The sequence below is a fragment of the Chiloscyllium plagiosum genome, unplaced genomic scaffold, assembly GCF_037043375.1.
Source record: "Chiloscyllium plagiosum isolate Xiang-an unplaced genomic scaffold, Cpla_swu_hap1 HiC_scaffold_5, whole genome shotgun sequence".
NCBI classification, from domain to species: Eukaryota; Metazoa; Chordata; class Chondrichthyes; order Orectolobiformes; family Hemiscylliidae; genus Chiloscyllium; species Chiloscyllium plagiosum.
Window position 1 is genome coordinate 88858349 of NW_028270143.1, and position 12388 is coordinate 88870736.

Sequence of the window (12388 nt, forward strand, 5' to 3'; positions counted from 1 at the left end):
GTTAAGTGACGACAGCTGAATAACAAGAAATTGGATGACCTATGAACCGGTTGATTAAAATAGAGAGATAATGACAAATATTCAAAAATGAGATAGTGTTAGAGACAAACCAAATGTCTGGAATAACATGAGTAGGTATCAGAGTTGCATGACGAGGGTCTAACCAAAGTAACAAGTAATCAAATATTGTACAAGCTAATTAAGGTAGAGAGATAATTACAAGTAATGGTGTCAAAACAGAATAATACCGAAGATTTTACAAACACAGAACAGTTGTTGGGGTTACAGGAAAGGTGACATGAACCCAAGATCACAGTTGAGGCTGTCCTTGTGGGTATGGAACTTGGCTATCAGTTTCTGCTCGGCAATTCTGCATTGTTCTGTACCATGAAGTCCACCTTGGAGGAAGCTTAGCCGAAGATTCTAACAACAGTAGGGTAGAAAGTGTTATGAAACCGGGTGGTGCGTGTGTTCAGGGTTCTGTACCTTCTTCCCGATGGTAGAGGTTGTAAAAAAACATTGCCAGAGTGGGATGGATCTTTAAGAATGTTGGCGGCCTTTCCTTGACAGCAGGCCTGGTAGATGGATTCTATAGATGGGAGGTTGGCCTTTGTGATTGTCTGGGCCGAGTTCACCCCTCTCTCTGTAATGGTCTATGATCTTGAATGGTACAGTTCCCATACCAGGTAGTGATATATCCAGACAGAATGCTCGTGATGGCGCACCCAAACATTGGCAAGGGTATTCGCCGTCATGCCAAATTTTCTCAGCTGCCTGAGGAAGAAGAGACGTTGTTGGGCCTTCATGTAGACTCAGCATCTACATGAAGAGTCGAAGAAAGCTTGTGTTAGATGACCACTCCCAGGAGCTTGACACCCTCCACTCGTTCCACCTCTGTGCTGTTAATGTTGGGGGGGTGCGGGGGGCATAAGTACCATCCCACTGAAAGTCAGTCAGTTCCTTGGTTTTGCTGGCATTGAGAGCTGGGTTGTTCTCAGTGCACCATTTTTCCAGGTCTTCCACCTCCCGTCTGTAGTCTGTTTCACTGCCTTCGGAGATTTGACCGACTATGGTGGTGTCCTCAGCGAACTTGTAAATGGCATTAGTCTGGTTTTTGGTGATGCAGAGCACGGGTGGCTTTGAACATGCCATTTCTAAATACAGAGATGACAACAATCATAGAGTGTTAACTAGGCAAAAGTGAGGACTGCAGATGCTGGAAACCAAAGTCTAGATTACTGGAAAAGCACAGCAGGTCAGGCAGCATCCGAGGAGCAGGACAAACGACATTTCAGGCAAAAGCCCCTCGTCATCCATGGTTTGTGTGCATACAAATTGTGCATACAGATTAGTGTATTATTAATATCTGAGCCACCATGTCCAAACAGTGCCTGCTGAGTGATAAGGAATATCTACTGAGAATTGCCTCATTACTCCCAGGCACAGTCCAAACACAGATGGGCACCCTGAGGTTGCAGACCTTGCCAACAGGTATATAGCACCAGCTGAAAAGAGGGAGGTGGAGGAAGAGAAGAAGCAATCATCATATTCCCTTTACAGTCAGGAGCAAGGATATCATGGAGAGAGTGCAGAACATTCTCAAAGGGGAATGGGACCAGCAGGAAGTCATTGTACGCATTGGAACTAAAAACATAGGAAGGAAAAAGGATGAGATTCTGAAGGGAGAATGCAGGAAGTTAGGCAGGAATTTAAAAAGGAAGTTCTCAAGGGTTGTGATATCTGGATTACTCCTAATGCTATGAACTAGTGAGGACAGGAATAGGAGGATAGAGCAGATGAAGGAGTGGCTGAGCTGCTGGTGCCGAAGAGAAGGGTTCATATGTTTGGATCATTGGCATCTCTTCTGGGGTAGAAGTGACCTGTATAAGAAGGATGGATTGCATCTGAATTGGAAGGGGGCGAATATATTGGCAGGAAGATTTGCTAGAGCTGATTGGGAGGATTTAAACTAGTATGGTGGAATTGTGGGGCGGGGGAGATGGGTGGGGGGAGCGGGACCCAGGGAGGTAGTAAGGAAGGAGATCAATTTGAGACTGGTACAGTTGGGAAAAAGACTGAGTCAGACAGTCAGGACAGGCAGGGACAAAGCAGAGAGCAAGGTAGGACTGATAAATTAAACTCCATTTACTTCAATGTAAGAGGCCTAAAAGGGAAGGCAGATAAACTTAGGGCATGGTTAGGAATATGGGACTGGAATATCAGAGCAATTATAGAAACGAGGATCAGGAATGAACAGGACTGGCAGCTTAATGTTCCAGGATACAAATGCTACAGGAAGACATTTTATAAATGCATTAAGGACATAAAGGTAACTAGGGAAAGAATAGGACCCTTAAGATCAACAAGGCACCCCATGTGTGGAGCCACAGGAGATGGGGGAGACACTAAACGAGTATTTTTCATTTGTGTTATACTATGGAGAAGGACATGGAAGATATAGAATGTAGGGAAATAGATGGTAACATATTGAAAAATGTCCATGTTACAGAGGAGGAAGTGCTGGATGTCTTGAAATGCATAAAAGTGAATAAATCCACAGGAACTGATCAGATGTAACCTTGAACTCTGTGGGAAACTAGAGAAGTGATTGCTGGGCCTCTTACTGAGATATTTGTATCATTGATAGTCACAAGTTCATCCCCTTTGGTTGGAGGGTTCCCAGTCGGAAGATAAGACGCTCCTCCTCCGACCGTCGCGTTGTTGTGGTTTGGCGGTGGATGAGTCCAATGACCTGCATATCCTCGGTGGAGTGGGAGGGGGAGTTGAAATGCTGTGCTACAGGGTGATTGGGTTGGTTCGTCCGGGTGGCCCAGAGGTGCTCTCTGAATCGCTCCGCAAGTAGGCGGCCTGTCTCCCCAATATAGAGGAGGCCACACCGGCTGCAGCGGATGCAGTAGATAATGTGGGTGGAGGTGCAGGTGAATCTGTGGAGGATATGGAAGTTTCCTTTGGGGCCTTGGAGAGAAGTGAGGGGGGAGGTGTGGGCGCAAGTGTTGCACCTCCTGCGGTTGCAAGGGAAGGTGCCGGGAGTGGAGGTTGGGTTGGTGGGGGGTATGGATCTGACAAGGGAGTCGCGGAGGGAGTGGTCTCTACGGAAAGCTGATAAAGGAGGGGAGGGAAATATATCCTTGGTGGTGGGGTCCGTTTGGAGGTGGCGGAAGTGACGGCGGATGATGCGTTGTACATGGAGATTGGTGGGGTGGTAGGTGAGGACCAGTGGGGTTCTGTCCTGGTGGCGGTTGGAGGGGCGAGGCTCAAGGGCGGAGGAGCGGGAAGTGGAGGAGATGCGGTGGAGGGCATCGTCGATCACGTCGGGGGGGAAATTGCGGTCCTTGAAGAAGGAGGCCATCTGTGTTGTGCGTATTTTGAACTGGTCCTCCTGGGAGCAGATGCGGCGGAGACAAAGGAATTGGGAGAATGGGATGGCGTTTTTACAGGGGGCGGGGTGGGAGGAGGTGTAGTCCAGGTAGCTGTGGGAGTCGGTCGGTTTGTAGTAGATGTCCGTGTTGATTCGGTCGTCTGAGATAGAAACAGAAAGGTCTAGGAAGGGGAGGGAGGAGTCCGAGACTGTCCAGGTGAATTTGAGGTCGGGGTGGAAGGTGTTAGTGTAGTGGATGAACTGTTCAACCTCCTCGTGGGAGCACGAGGTAGCGCCGATACAGTCATCAATGTAGCGAAGGAAAAGATGGGGGGTGGGGCCAGTGTAGTTGCGGAAGATGGATTGTTCCACATACCCTACGAAGAGGCAGGCATAGCTGGGGCCCATGCGGGTGCCCATGGCTACTCCTTTTGTTTGGAGAAAGTGGGAGGATTGGAAAGAAAAGTTGTTCAGGGTGAGGACCAGTTCAGTCAGTCGAAGGAGGGTGTCGGTGGAAGGGTACTGGGTGGTACGGCGGGAAAGGAAGAAGCGGAGTGCTTTGAGTCCTTCGTGATGGGGGATGGAGGTGTACAGGGACTGGATGTCCATGGTGAAGATGAGGCGTTGGGGACCGGGGAAGCGGAAATCCTGGAGGAGGTGGAGGGCGTGGGTGGTGTCACGGACGTAGGTGGGGAGTTCTTGGACTAATGGGGACAGGACCGTGTCGAGGTAGGAGGAGATGAGTTCAGTGGGGCAGGAGCAGGCTGAGACGATGGGTCGTCCGGGGCAGTCAGGTTTGTGGATTTTGGGCAGGAGGTAGAAACGGGCGGTTCGGGGTTGTGGTACTATGAGGTTGGAGGCGGTGGATGGGAGGTCCCCTGAGGTGATGAGGTTATGGATGGTCTGGGAGATGATGGTTTGGTGGTGGGGGGTGGGGTCATGGTCAAGGGGGCAGTAGGAGGAGGTATCTGCGAGCTGGCGTTTGGCCTCAGCGGTGTAGAGGTCGGTGCGCCAAACTACTACTGCGCCTCCCTTGTCAGCTGGTTTGATGGTGAGGTTGGGGTTCCTCTATATTGGGGAGACAGGCCGCCTACTTGCGGAGCGATTCAGAGAGCACCTCTGGGCCACCCGGACGAACCAACCCAATCACCCTGTAGCACAGCATTTCAACTCCCCCTCCCACTCCACCGAGGATATGCAGGTCATTGGACTCATCCACCGCCAAACCACAACAACGCGACGGTCGGAGGAGGAGCGTCTTATCTTCCGACTGGGAACCCTCCAACCACAGGGGATGAACTTGGACTTCACCAGTTTCTTCATCCCCCCTCCCCCCAACTTGTCTCAGCCGAATCCCTCCAGCCCGGCACCGCCTTCCTGACCTGCAGTCTTCTTCTTGACCTCTCCGCCTCCACCCTACTCCGACCTATCACCCTCACCTTGACCTCTTTCCACCTATCACATTTCCAACGCCCCTCCTCCAAGTCCCTCCTCCCTACCTTTTATCTTCTCCTGCTGAACACTCTCTGCTCATTCCTGAGGAAGGGCATGTGCCCGAAACGTCGAATCTCCTTTTCCCTAGATGCTGTCTGACCTGCTGTGCTGTTCCAGCAATAAAGTTTCAGGTTTGATCTCCAGCGTCTGCAGACCTCACTTTCTCCTCGTAGATTTCGTTGAATACAGCGAGAACTGGCCATTAGGATATAGAACTAGCTTTAAGGTAAAAGACAGAAGGTGGCAGTTGAGGGTTGCTTTTCAGACTGGAGGCCTGTGACCGGTGCTGTGCCACAAGGATTGGTGCTGGGTCCACTGCTTTTCATCATTTATATGAATGATTTGGACATGAGCATGGGAGATATAGTCAGTATGTTTGCAGATGACAACAAAATTGGAGGTGTAGTGGACAATGAAGATGGTTACCTCAGAGAACAATGGGATTTTGAGCAGATGGGCCAACTGGCTGAGAAGTGGCAGCTGGAGGTTAATTTAGATAAATGTGAGGTGCTGTATTTTGGAAAAGCAAATCAGAGCAGGACTTATTCACTAAATGGTAAGGTCCTGGGGAGTGGTGCTGAACAAAGAGACCTTGGAGTGCAGGTTCATAATTCGTTGAAAGTAGAATCGCGGGTTGATAGGATAGTGAAAAGGAGTTGAGTATGCTTTCCTTTATTGGTCAGAGCATTGATTATGTAGCACAATCCCGATTCCTCTCGCACTGAATATTATACTTGACTATAATGCTCAACTAAAACTGCCACCCCAAATCTGAATCAATAAACCAACCAGTCAACATCCATATGGAATGCAACTAAAAATTCTTGTGTAACTTCAGATAGTGAGGTGCTCCAGGGCACAGCACACCATCATTCTCTTAACACATGTCTCCCATCCATTTCCTCCCCTTGGACTGCTATTCAGTATTACGTGAGGGGCAGACTTCGGACTGGCAGATTTCACTGGGTGAGACTGCAGATGGTCTCACATAACTGTGGCCTGGAAGGCCCAGCATCAAGCTTCATGAATGTGCAGCAATCAGAGCTGATTGGCTGTAGTCAGTCAAGAGCAAGGATTTTGGAGCATAAATAGTGGAATACGGGTACAGAGCAACAACTATTTCCTCGGGCACCAGTTCAGGAAGGCGAACCATATGTTTGAAGGTAGATTGCAAAACTGCCATGATAACGTGAAAGTCCCTTTGAACACCAGTATCCACAGCTATGATGAACTTGTGTGGCAACTTTAGTGGCTTTCCTCTGCTTTTACTCTGCAGGACTGAAACATTAGGTAGATTGTGCTGCAGTGCAAGCTGAGGCATCGGCCATGCTTCATTGTTCGGTGTGAAAATGTACTCATGAGTTGGCATCACCATCAAGTTGGAAAGAATGAGCTCTACACTGTTCAAAGTCCTCTGCCAGATTTCTCAATTCTCTCACCCAATGATTACAGGCCTAATGGTGGGCTTGCCAATGCACTGAGTGTTCCTTTCTGGATCCCCTTCTATACATTACCATTTCAAAGTCCTCATCTTCTCTACAACTGGACTTACATTTAACTTTGCCCTCTTGCAGACTGACACCATTGTCCTGGCTGCATCCAGTTACCTGGTGACTTGTCATATGGAAATTCCAACTCTCTACTATTCTTTTAAACATCAGTTTATGAGTCGGTGGCTGTGAGTGTGTGTTTCAGTTGTGATGTTTCTTTGTCATAAGTTTCTTTTTTCCTTTGCATTTCACAGTCCTGTACTGACTGGCTTAGTGGCAATCTTCAGGTACGTTCATAAAAGAAGCTACAAGGGAAGAGTTGTAGTGAAGGAGGCAAGGAAAATGAAGAGATGCATTCGGAAATAAATCAGAAGAAAGTTTTTGATAAAGGCATGGGGTGATATGAGAAAAAGCATTCGGTTGTAACATACAGTTGTTTTCAGTCCTTTCAGCCTAACCATTGGCCACAGTCTCTGAGATTGCCACTTTAGTATTGGCAAGTACCATCCTCATCTTTAGAATTAGGTCATGTAACAGTGCTTGTCGTCAGTTATATTATCCCTTGTTCTGTCAGAGAGGCATTGTGTATGGGTTTGGGTGATACAGTGCCAAGATTGCACAATGTGTCCAAGATCTGAGGGTTATAGCAGAAGAACATAAGAACTCGGAGCAGGAGTAGGCCACTTATATTCAATAAGATCATTTGTGGGCGGCACGGTGGCACTGTGGTTAGCACTGCTGCCTCACAGCACCTGAGACCCGGGTTCAATTCCCGCCTCAGGCGACTGACTGTGTGGAGTTTGCACGTTCTCCCTGTGTCTGCGTGGGTTTCCTCCGGGTGCTCCAGTTTCCTCCCACCTCCAAAGATGTGCAGGTCAGGTGAATTGGCCATGCTAAATTGCCCGTAGTGTTAGGTAAGGGGTAAATGTAGGGGTATGGGTGGGTTGCGCTTCGGCGGGGCGGTGTGGACTTGTTGGGCCGAAGGGCCTGTTTCCACACTGTAATGTAATCTAATCTAATCTAATCTAATCTAATCATGGCAGATCTTTTTGTGGCCTCAGCTGCCCTTACCCATGCTCTCACCGTATCCCTTAATTCCTTTCTTGTTCAAAAAAAAGTCTACCTTAGCCTTAAGAATATTTACTGAAGTAACATCAACTACTTCACTGGGCAGGGAATTCCATAGATTCACAACGCTCTGGGTGAAGAAGTTCCTTCTCAACTCGGTCCTAAATCTGCTTCCCCTGATTTTGAGGGAATGCCCTCTTGTCCTAGTTTTACCTGCCACTTGAAACATCCTCTCTACATCTATCTTATCTATTCCTGTCATAATTTATATATTTCTATAACATCCCCCCTCAAGCTACTAAATTCCAATGAATCTAATCCAGGTCTGTTCAGTCTCTCCTCATAAGCCAACCCTCTTAACTCCGGAATCAACCTAGTGAACCTCCTCTGCACCCTCTTCAGTGCCAGTATATCCTTTCTCAAGTAATGAGACCAAAAGTGCACGCAGTACTCCAGGTGTGGCCTCACCAGCACCCCATATAGCTGCAACATGACTTCCCTGCACTTAAACTCAATCCCTTCAGCAGTGAAGGACAAAATTCTATTTGCCTTCCTAATTACCTGTTGTACCTGCAGACCAAATTCTATAATTCATGCACAAGGACACCCAGGTCCCTCTGCACAGCAGCATGCTGCAACGTTTTACCATTCAAGTAATAGTAATTTTGCACTGTTACTCCTACCAAAATGGATAACTTCACATTTATTAACACTGTATTCCATTTGCTAGACCTTTGCCCACTCAACTAAAGTATCTACGTTCCTCTGCAAAGTTTCACAGTCCTCTGCACACTTTGCTCTGCCACTCATCTTAATATCATCAGCAAATTGTGAATTGTGAATAATTGAGGTCCCAACACTGATCCCTGAGGCACATCACTAGTCACTGATCGCCAACCAGAATAGCACTCATTTATCCCCAATCTTTGCTTCCTGTTAGTCAACCAATCCTCTATGCATGCCAATACTTTACACATAACGCCATTTTATGCAGCAGCCTCTTGTGCGACAACTTGTCAAAGCCTTTTTTGAAATCTAGGTATACCACATCCACTGGGTCCCACTTGTCCACTGTGGTCGTGATGTCTTCATTGAATTCCAAAAGATTAGTTAAGCGTGACCTGCTCTTCACGAACCCATGCTGTGTCTGCCCAATGGGACATTTTCTATCTTGATGCCTTTCTATTCCTTCCTTGATAACAGACTGAAACATCTTCCCCACTACAGAGGTTAAGCTAACTGGTCTATAATTCCCCATCTTTTGTCTACCACCCTTTTTAAAGTTAAAAATCACACAACACCAGGTTATAGTCCAACAGGTTTAATTCGAAGAACTAGCTTTTGGATGAAGGAGTGGCGCTGCGAAAGCTGGTGCTTCCAAATAAACCTGTTGGACTATAACCTGGTGTTGTGTGATTTTTAACTTTGTACACCCCAGTCCAACACCGGCATCTCCAAATCATGCCCTTTTTAAACAGTGGCATCACATTTGCTGTTTTCCAATCTGCTGGAACTACCCCAGAGTCCAGCAAATTTTGGAAAATTACCACAAGTGCACTTGCTATTTCTCCCGCTATCTCTTTTAATACCCTGGGATGCATTCCATCAGGGCCAGGAGACTTGTCTATCCTTAGCTCCATTAGCTTTCCCAACACTACCTCTTCCAGGTCTTCACCTCCCTTTGTCTCTTTGTCAATTACTGGCATGTTATTCTTGTCCTCCACTGTGAAGACCGACACGAAATTCCTATTCAATGCCTCGGCCATTTCCTCATATCCCAAAACTAAATGCCCCTCCTGATCCTCTAAAGGACCAATGTTTACCTTATCCACTCTTTTTCATTTTATATATTTTTAGAAACTTTTTTTATCTGTCTTTTTATTCTGAGCTAGTTTTTTTCTCATGTTCTATTCTACTTTTCCTAAAGCACAGTAAGTCTGTGAAGCTGAGGTGAAGCATTGAATGTCGAGGGTACATCCTGATTGATAGAGATTGTTTTTAATTGAATGATGACACTGTGGAACATTGCAGTTGGAGGCTGATTGTGGTGTGACTTGATATGCTATTTGAAAATGCCATTATTAGGTTTGAATTACTTGTGTGAGATCTTTGAACCACTTTTGGCACTGCATCCAGTTCATTGGGACTGCATTCCAAGAATTCATTGCAATTGCTTTCTGTTCCCATTATCTTCTCCAAGTTTGCCTGAAGGATCTTTTGGCTCCCTAACAATAAAGAACGACTCTCCTTCTGTCCACCAAGACCTTCATTTTGTGTCAGAGAACATTGGAAACTGCATTCTCTGTTATTTTGTGCCACTTCTATGTTTGGCCATAGCCCAAAGGATTTTTTGCAATAATTTTAACACACTTTCTCCCAAACAAAATGCACTTCACCTTTTAGAGTTTAAGCTATGTAGAGTAGACTGGCTTGAATTTTCGAATGATTTTCTGCCCCTGGCTCAAGTCTGTAGCCACCCAGCAGCTGGTTGCATGATGCAATCATGTAAACGGGAACTTGGAATGAAGTCTGTTTTTTGTCTGAAATGCAAAGAGGAGGCTTGGGTTAGTCACACATTGCACTTCCCACATCTGTTTTTGGGCCTTATCCTCCTTTTTATTGTTCTCTTTTGGGACGTGGGTATCACTGGCTCACCAGCATTTATTGCTTCCCCCTAATTGCCCTTGAGAAGATGTTGGTGAGCTGCCGTCTTGAATCGCTGCAGTCCACACACTGTAGGTTGATCCATAATGTCCTGATGGAGGAAATTCCAGCATTTTCACCTAATAACAGAGAAGGAACAGTGATGTGTTTCCAAGGCAGGATGATGAGTAGCTTGGAGGGGAACTTGTAGGTGGTGCTGTTCCCATGTATGTATTGACCTTGTCCTCCTAGATGGAAGTGTTCTGGGCTTTGGAAAGTGCAGTCTAAGGAGCTTTAGTGAATTTCTGCAATGCATCTTGTAGGTAGCAAGCACTGCAGCTACTGAGTGTTTACTGGTGGAGAAAGTGGATGCTTATGAACGTAGTCCCAATCCAGGAGGCTGTTTTTTTCCTGGATGATGTCAAGCTTCTTGAGTGATGTTGGAGCTCCACCCATCCAGGGAAGTGGGGAGTCTCCAATCGTGCCCCTGACTTATGCAATGCAGATGGTGTACAGGCTTTGGGGAGTCAAGAGATGCAGCAGTCAGGAAGGGCTCATGCCCAAAACATCGATTCCCCTGCTCTTTGGATGCTGCCTGACCTGCTGCGCTTTTCCAGCAACACATTTTCAGCTCTGATCTCCAACATCTGCAGTCCTCACTTTCTTGTGAACACAGTTTGGATAACAAGATGTGAAGGCCTTGACATAAACCCTAAAGCTGAGATGACTGACCTCCAACAACCAGAACCACACTAAACGTTAAATACTTATAAATAATAATGGTAGTGGTAACAGAAATAGATAGAAAATCTAAAAGAAATTAATAATGTATATTTTTGAGAAATTCCAGTGAGATTTAATTAATTTTAAAATATTGACATGACAGAGGCAATTTGTTGGTGCTGCACAGCATTTTATTATCCATTCAACCTTCTTTTGTACTATGGTTCTTAAGCTAAAGTAAACACAGTATTGAATGCGGATAAGTGATCTTTCCTCGTAGGAGCAGTAGTTTTTTTCAGTAAGTTGTCATTTTGCATTAAGTGTCAGTTTTCTTTGTTAAATTGTTCATAATTGATGTCAAACAACAATGTGAAATCTTTTTTTCATCTTTCAGAGTATCCGAGCATCAGGACTGGTGTTGCTGGAGACAATTCTTTTTGGAGCTTTGCTTCTGTACTTTCCTGTAAGTGTTTAATGATTTATGCTTAAATCAATGATTCAGTCTAAGAAAGGTTTTGATCTATGGACAGATAGGCATACAAATATAACTAATGAAATAGTCTGCCTGGAGCCATTTTCACTGTCAGTACTTATTTAATATGTGGCAAGCTGCCTAAGTGTTGAGATGATGCAAAAAATAAATGGGCAATCTCATTTACATTTGTCTTAGAGCTGTTTTAACAAAAGACATTTGCAACATTGCATCACTTTCCATTATAAAGTATTGCAAAGTTAATATACCAAAGATGTGTGCAAAGACAACTAATGCAACTGACTAAAACTTTCAATCAGTCATACTCAGTTGCTGTTTGCTCTGATTGTCTGTGTCTTTCTTGTTTATTTCCCAACCTGGTAAGTTGTTACAACTTGGACTTCTCTGTTTTTTACTCATTCGTGTGATGTGGTCATCCCTGTTTAGGTCAGTGTTTATTGCCGATCCCTATTATAACATTCCCTCTAATATTCCTTTCCACTGTTCAGACCTCCAAGGTCCATGTGTGCTTGCGGCTTTTGGAAGCATAAGCCAATGCGTCAGCACGCTGAGTGGCATACATCGTTGATCTTTAATTCCCTCGAGAAGATGATGGTGATCTGCTGCAGTCCATGTTGTGCTGGTACATGCACAATGCTGTTAGGATGGGAGGTCCAGGATTTTCACCCAACAATCATGAAGGGATGGTGATACATTTCCAAAGCAGGAGAGTGAGTGATTTGGTGTGGAGCTTGCAGGTGGTGGTATTTCCTTGCCTTTGCCCTTCCAGATGGTATGTTTATAAATTTGGGATGTGCTGTCGAAAGAGGATTGGGTGAATTTTTGTAAGTGAACATTGTAGATGTTGTTACCATGCATCAGTGTAGGAGGAAGTGAATGTTGTGGATGTGGTGCAATTCAAGCTTTTGATGGTGTTAAATATCTTGAGGGTGATTGGAGCTGCACTCGTCCAGGCAAATGGAGGTTACTCCATCACACTCCTGCCTTGTGCCATATAGATGGTGAATAGGATTTGGGGAGTAAGACAGTGAGTTACTTGCTGTAGAATTCCCAGGCTATGATTTGCTCCTTTTGCCACAGTATGTATATGACTAGTTC

General features: G+C 45.7%; 1 protein-coding gene across 1 annotated transcript in view; it reads left to right on the plus strand.

The window, feature by feature from the left end:
* gpr158a (G protein-coupled receptor 158a) overlaps window positions 1-12388 on the plus strand; it is a 765069-nt gene that overhangs the window by 551713 nt on the left and 200968 nt on the right. The window contains exon 5 of the mRNA XM_043690479.2: window positions 11192-11260. Coding sequence (XP_043546414.2) covers window positions 11192-11260 — 69 coding nt within the window. The remainder of the gene's footprint in view (window positions 1-11191; window positions 11261-12388) is intronic.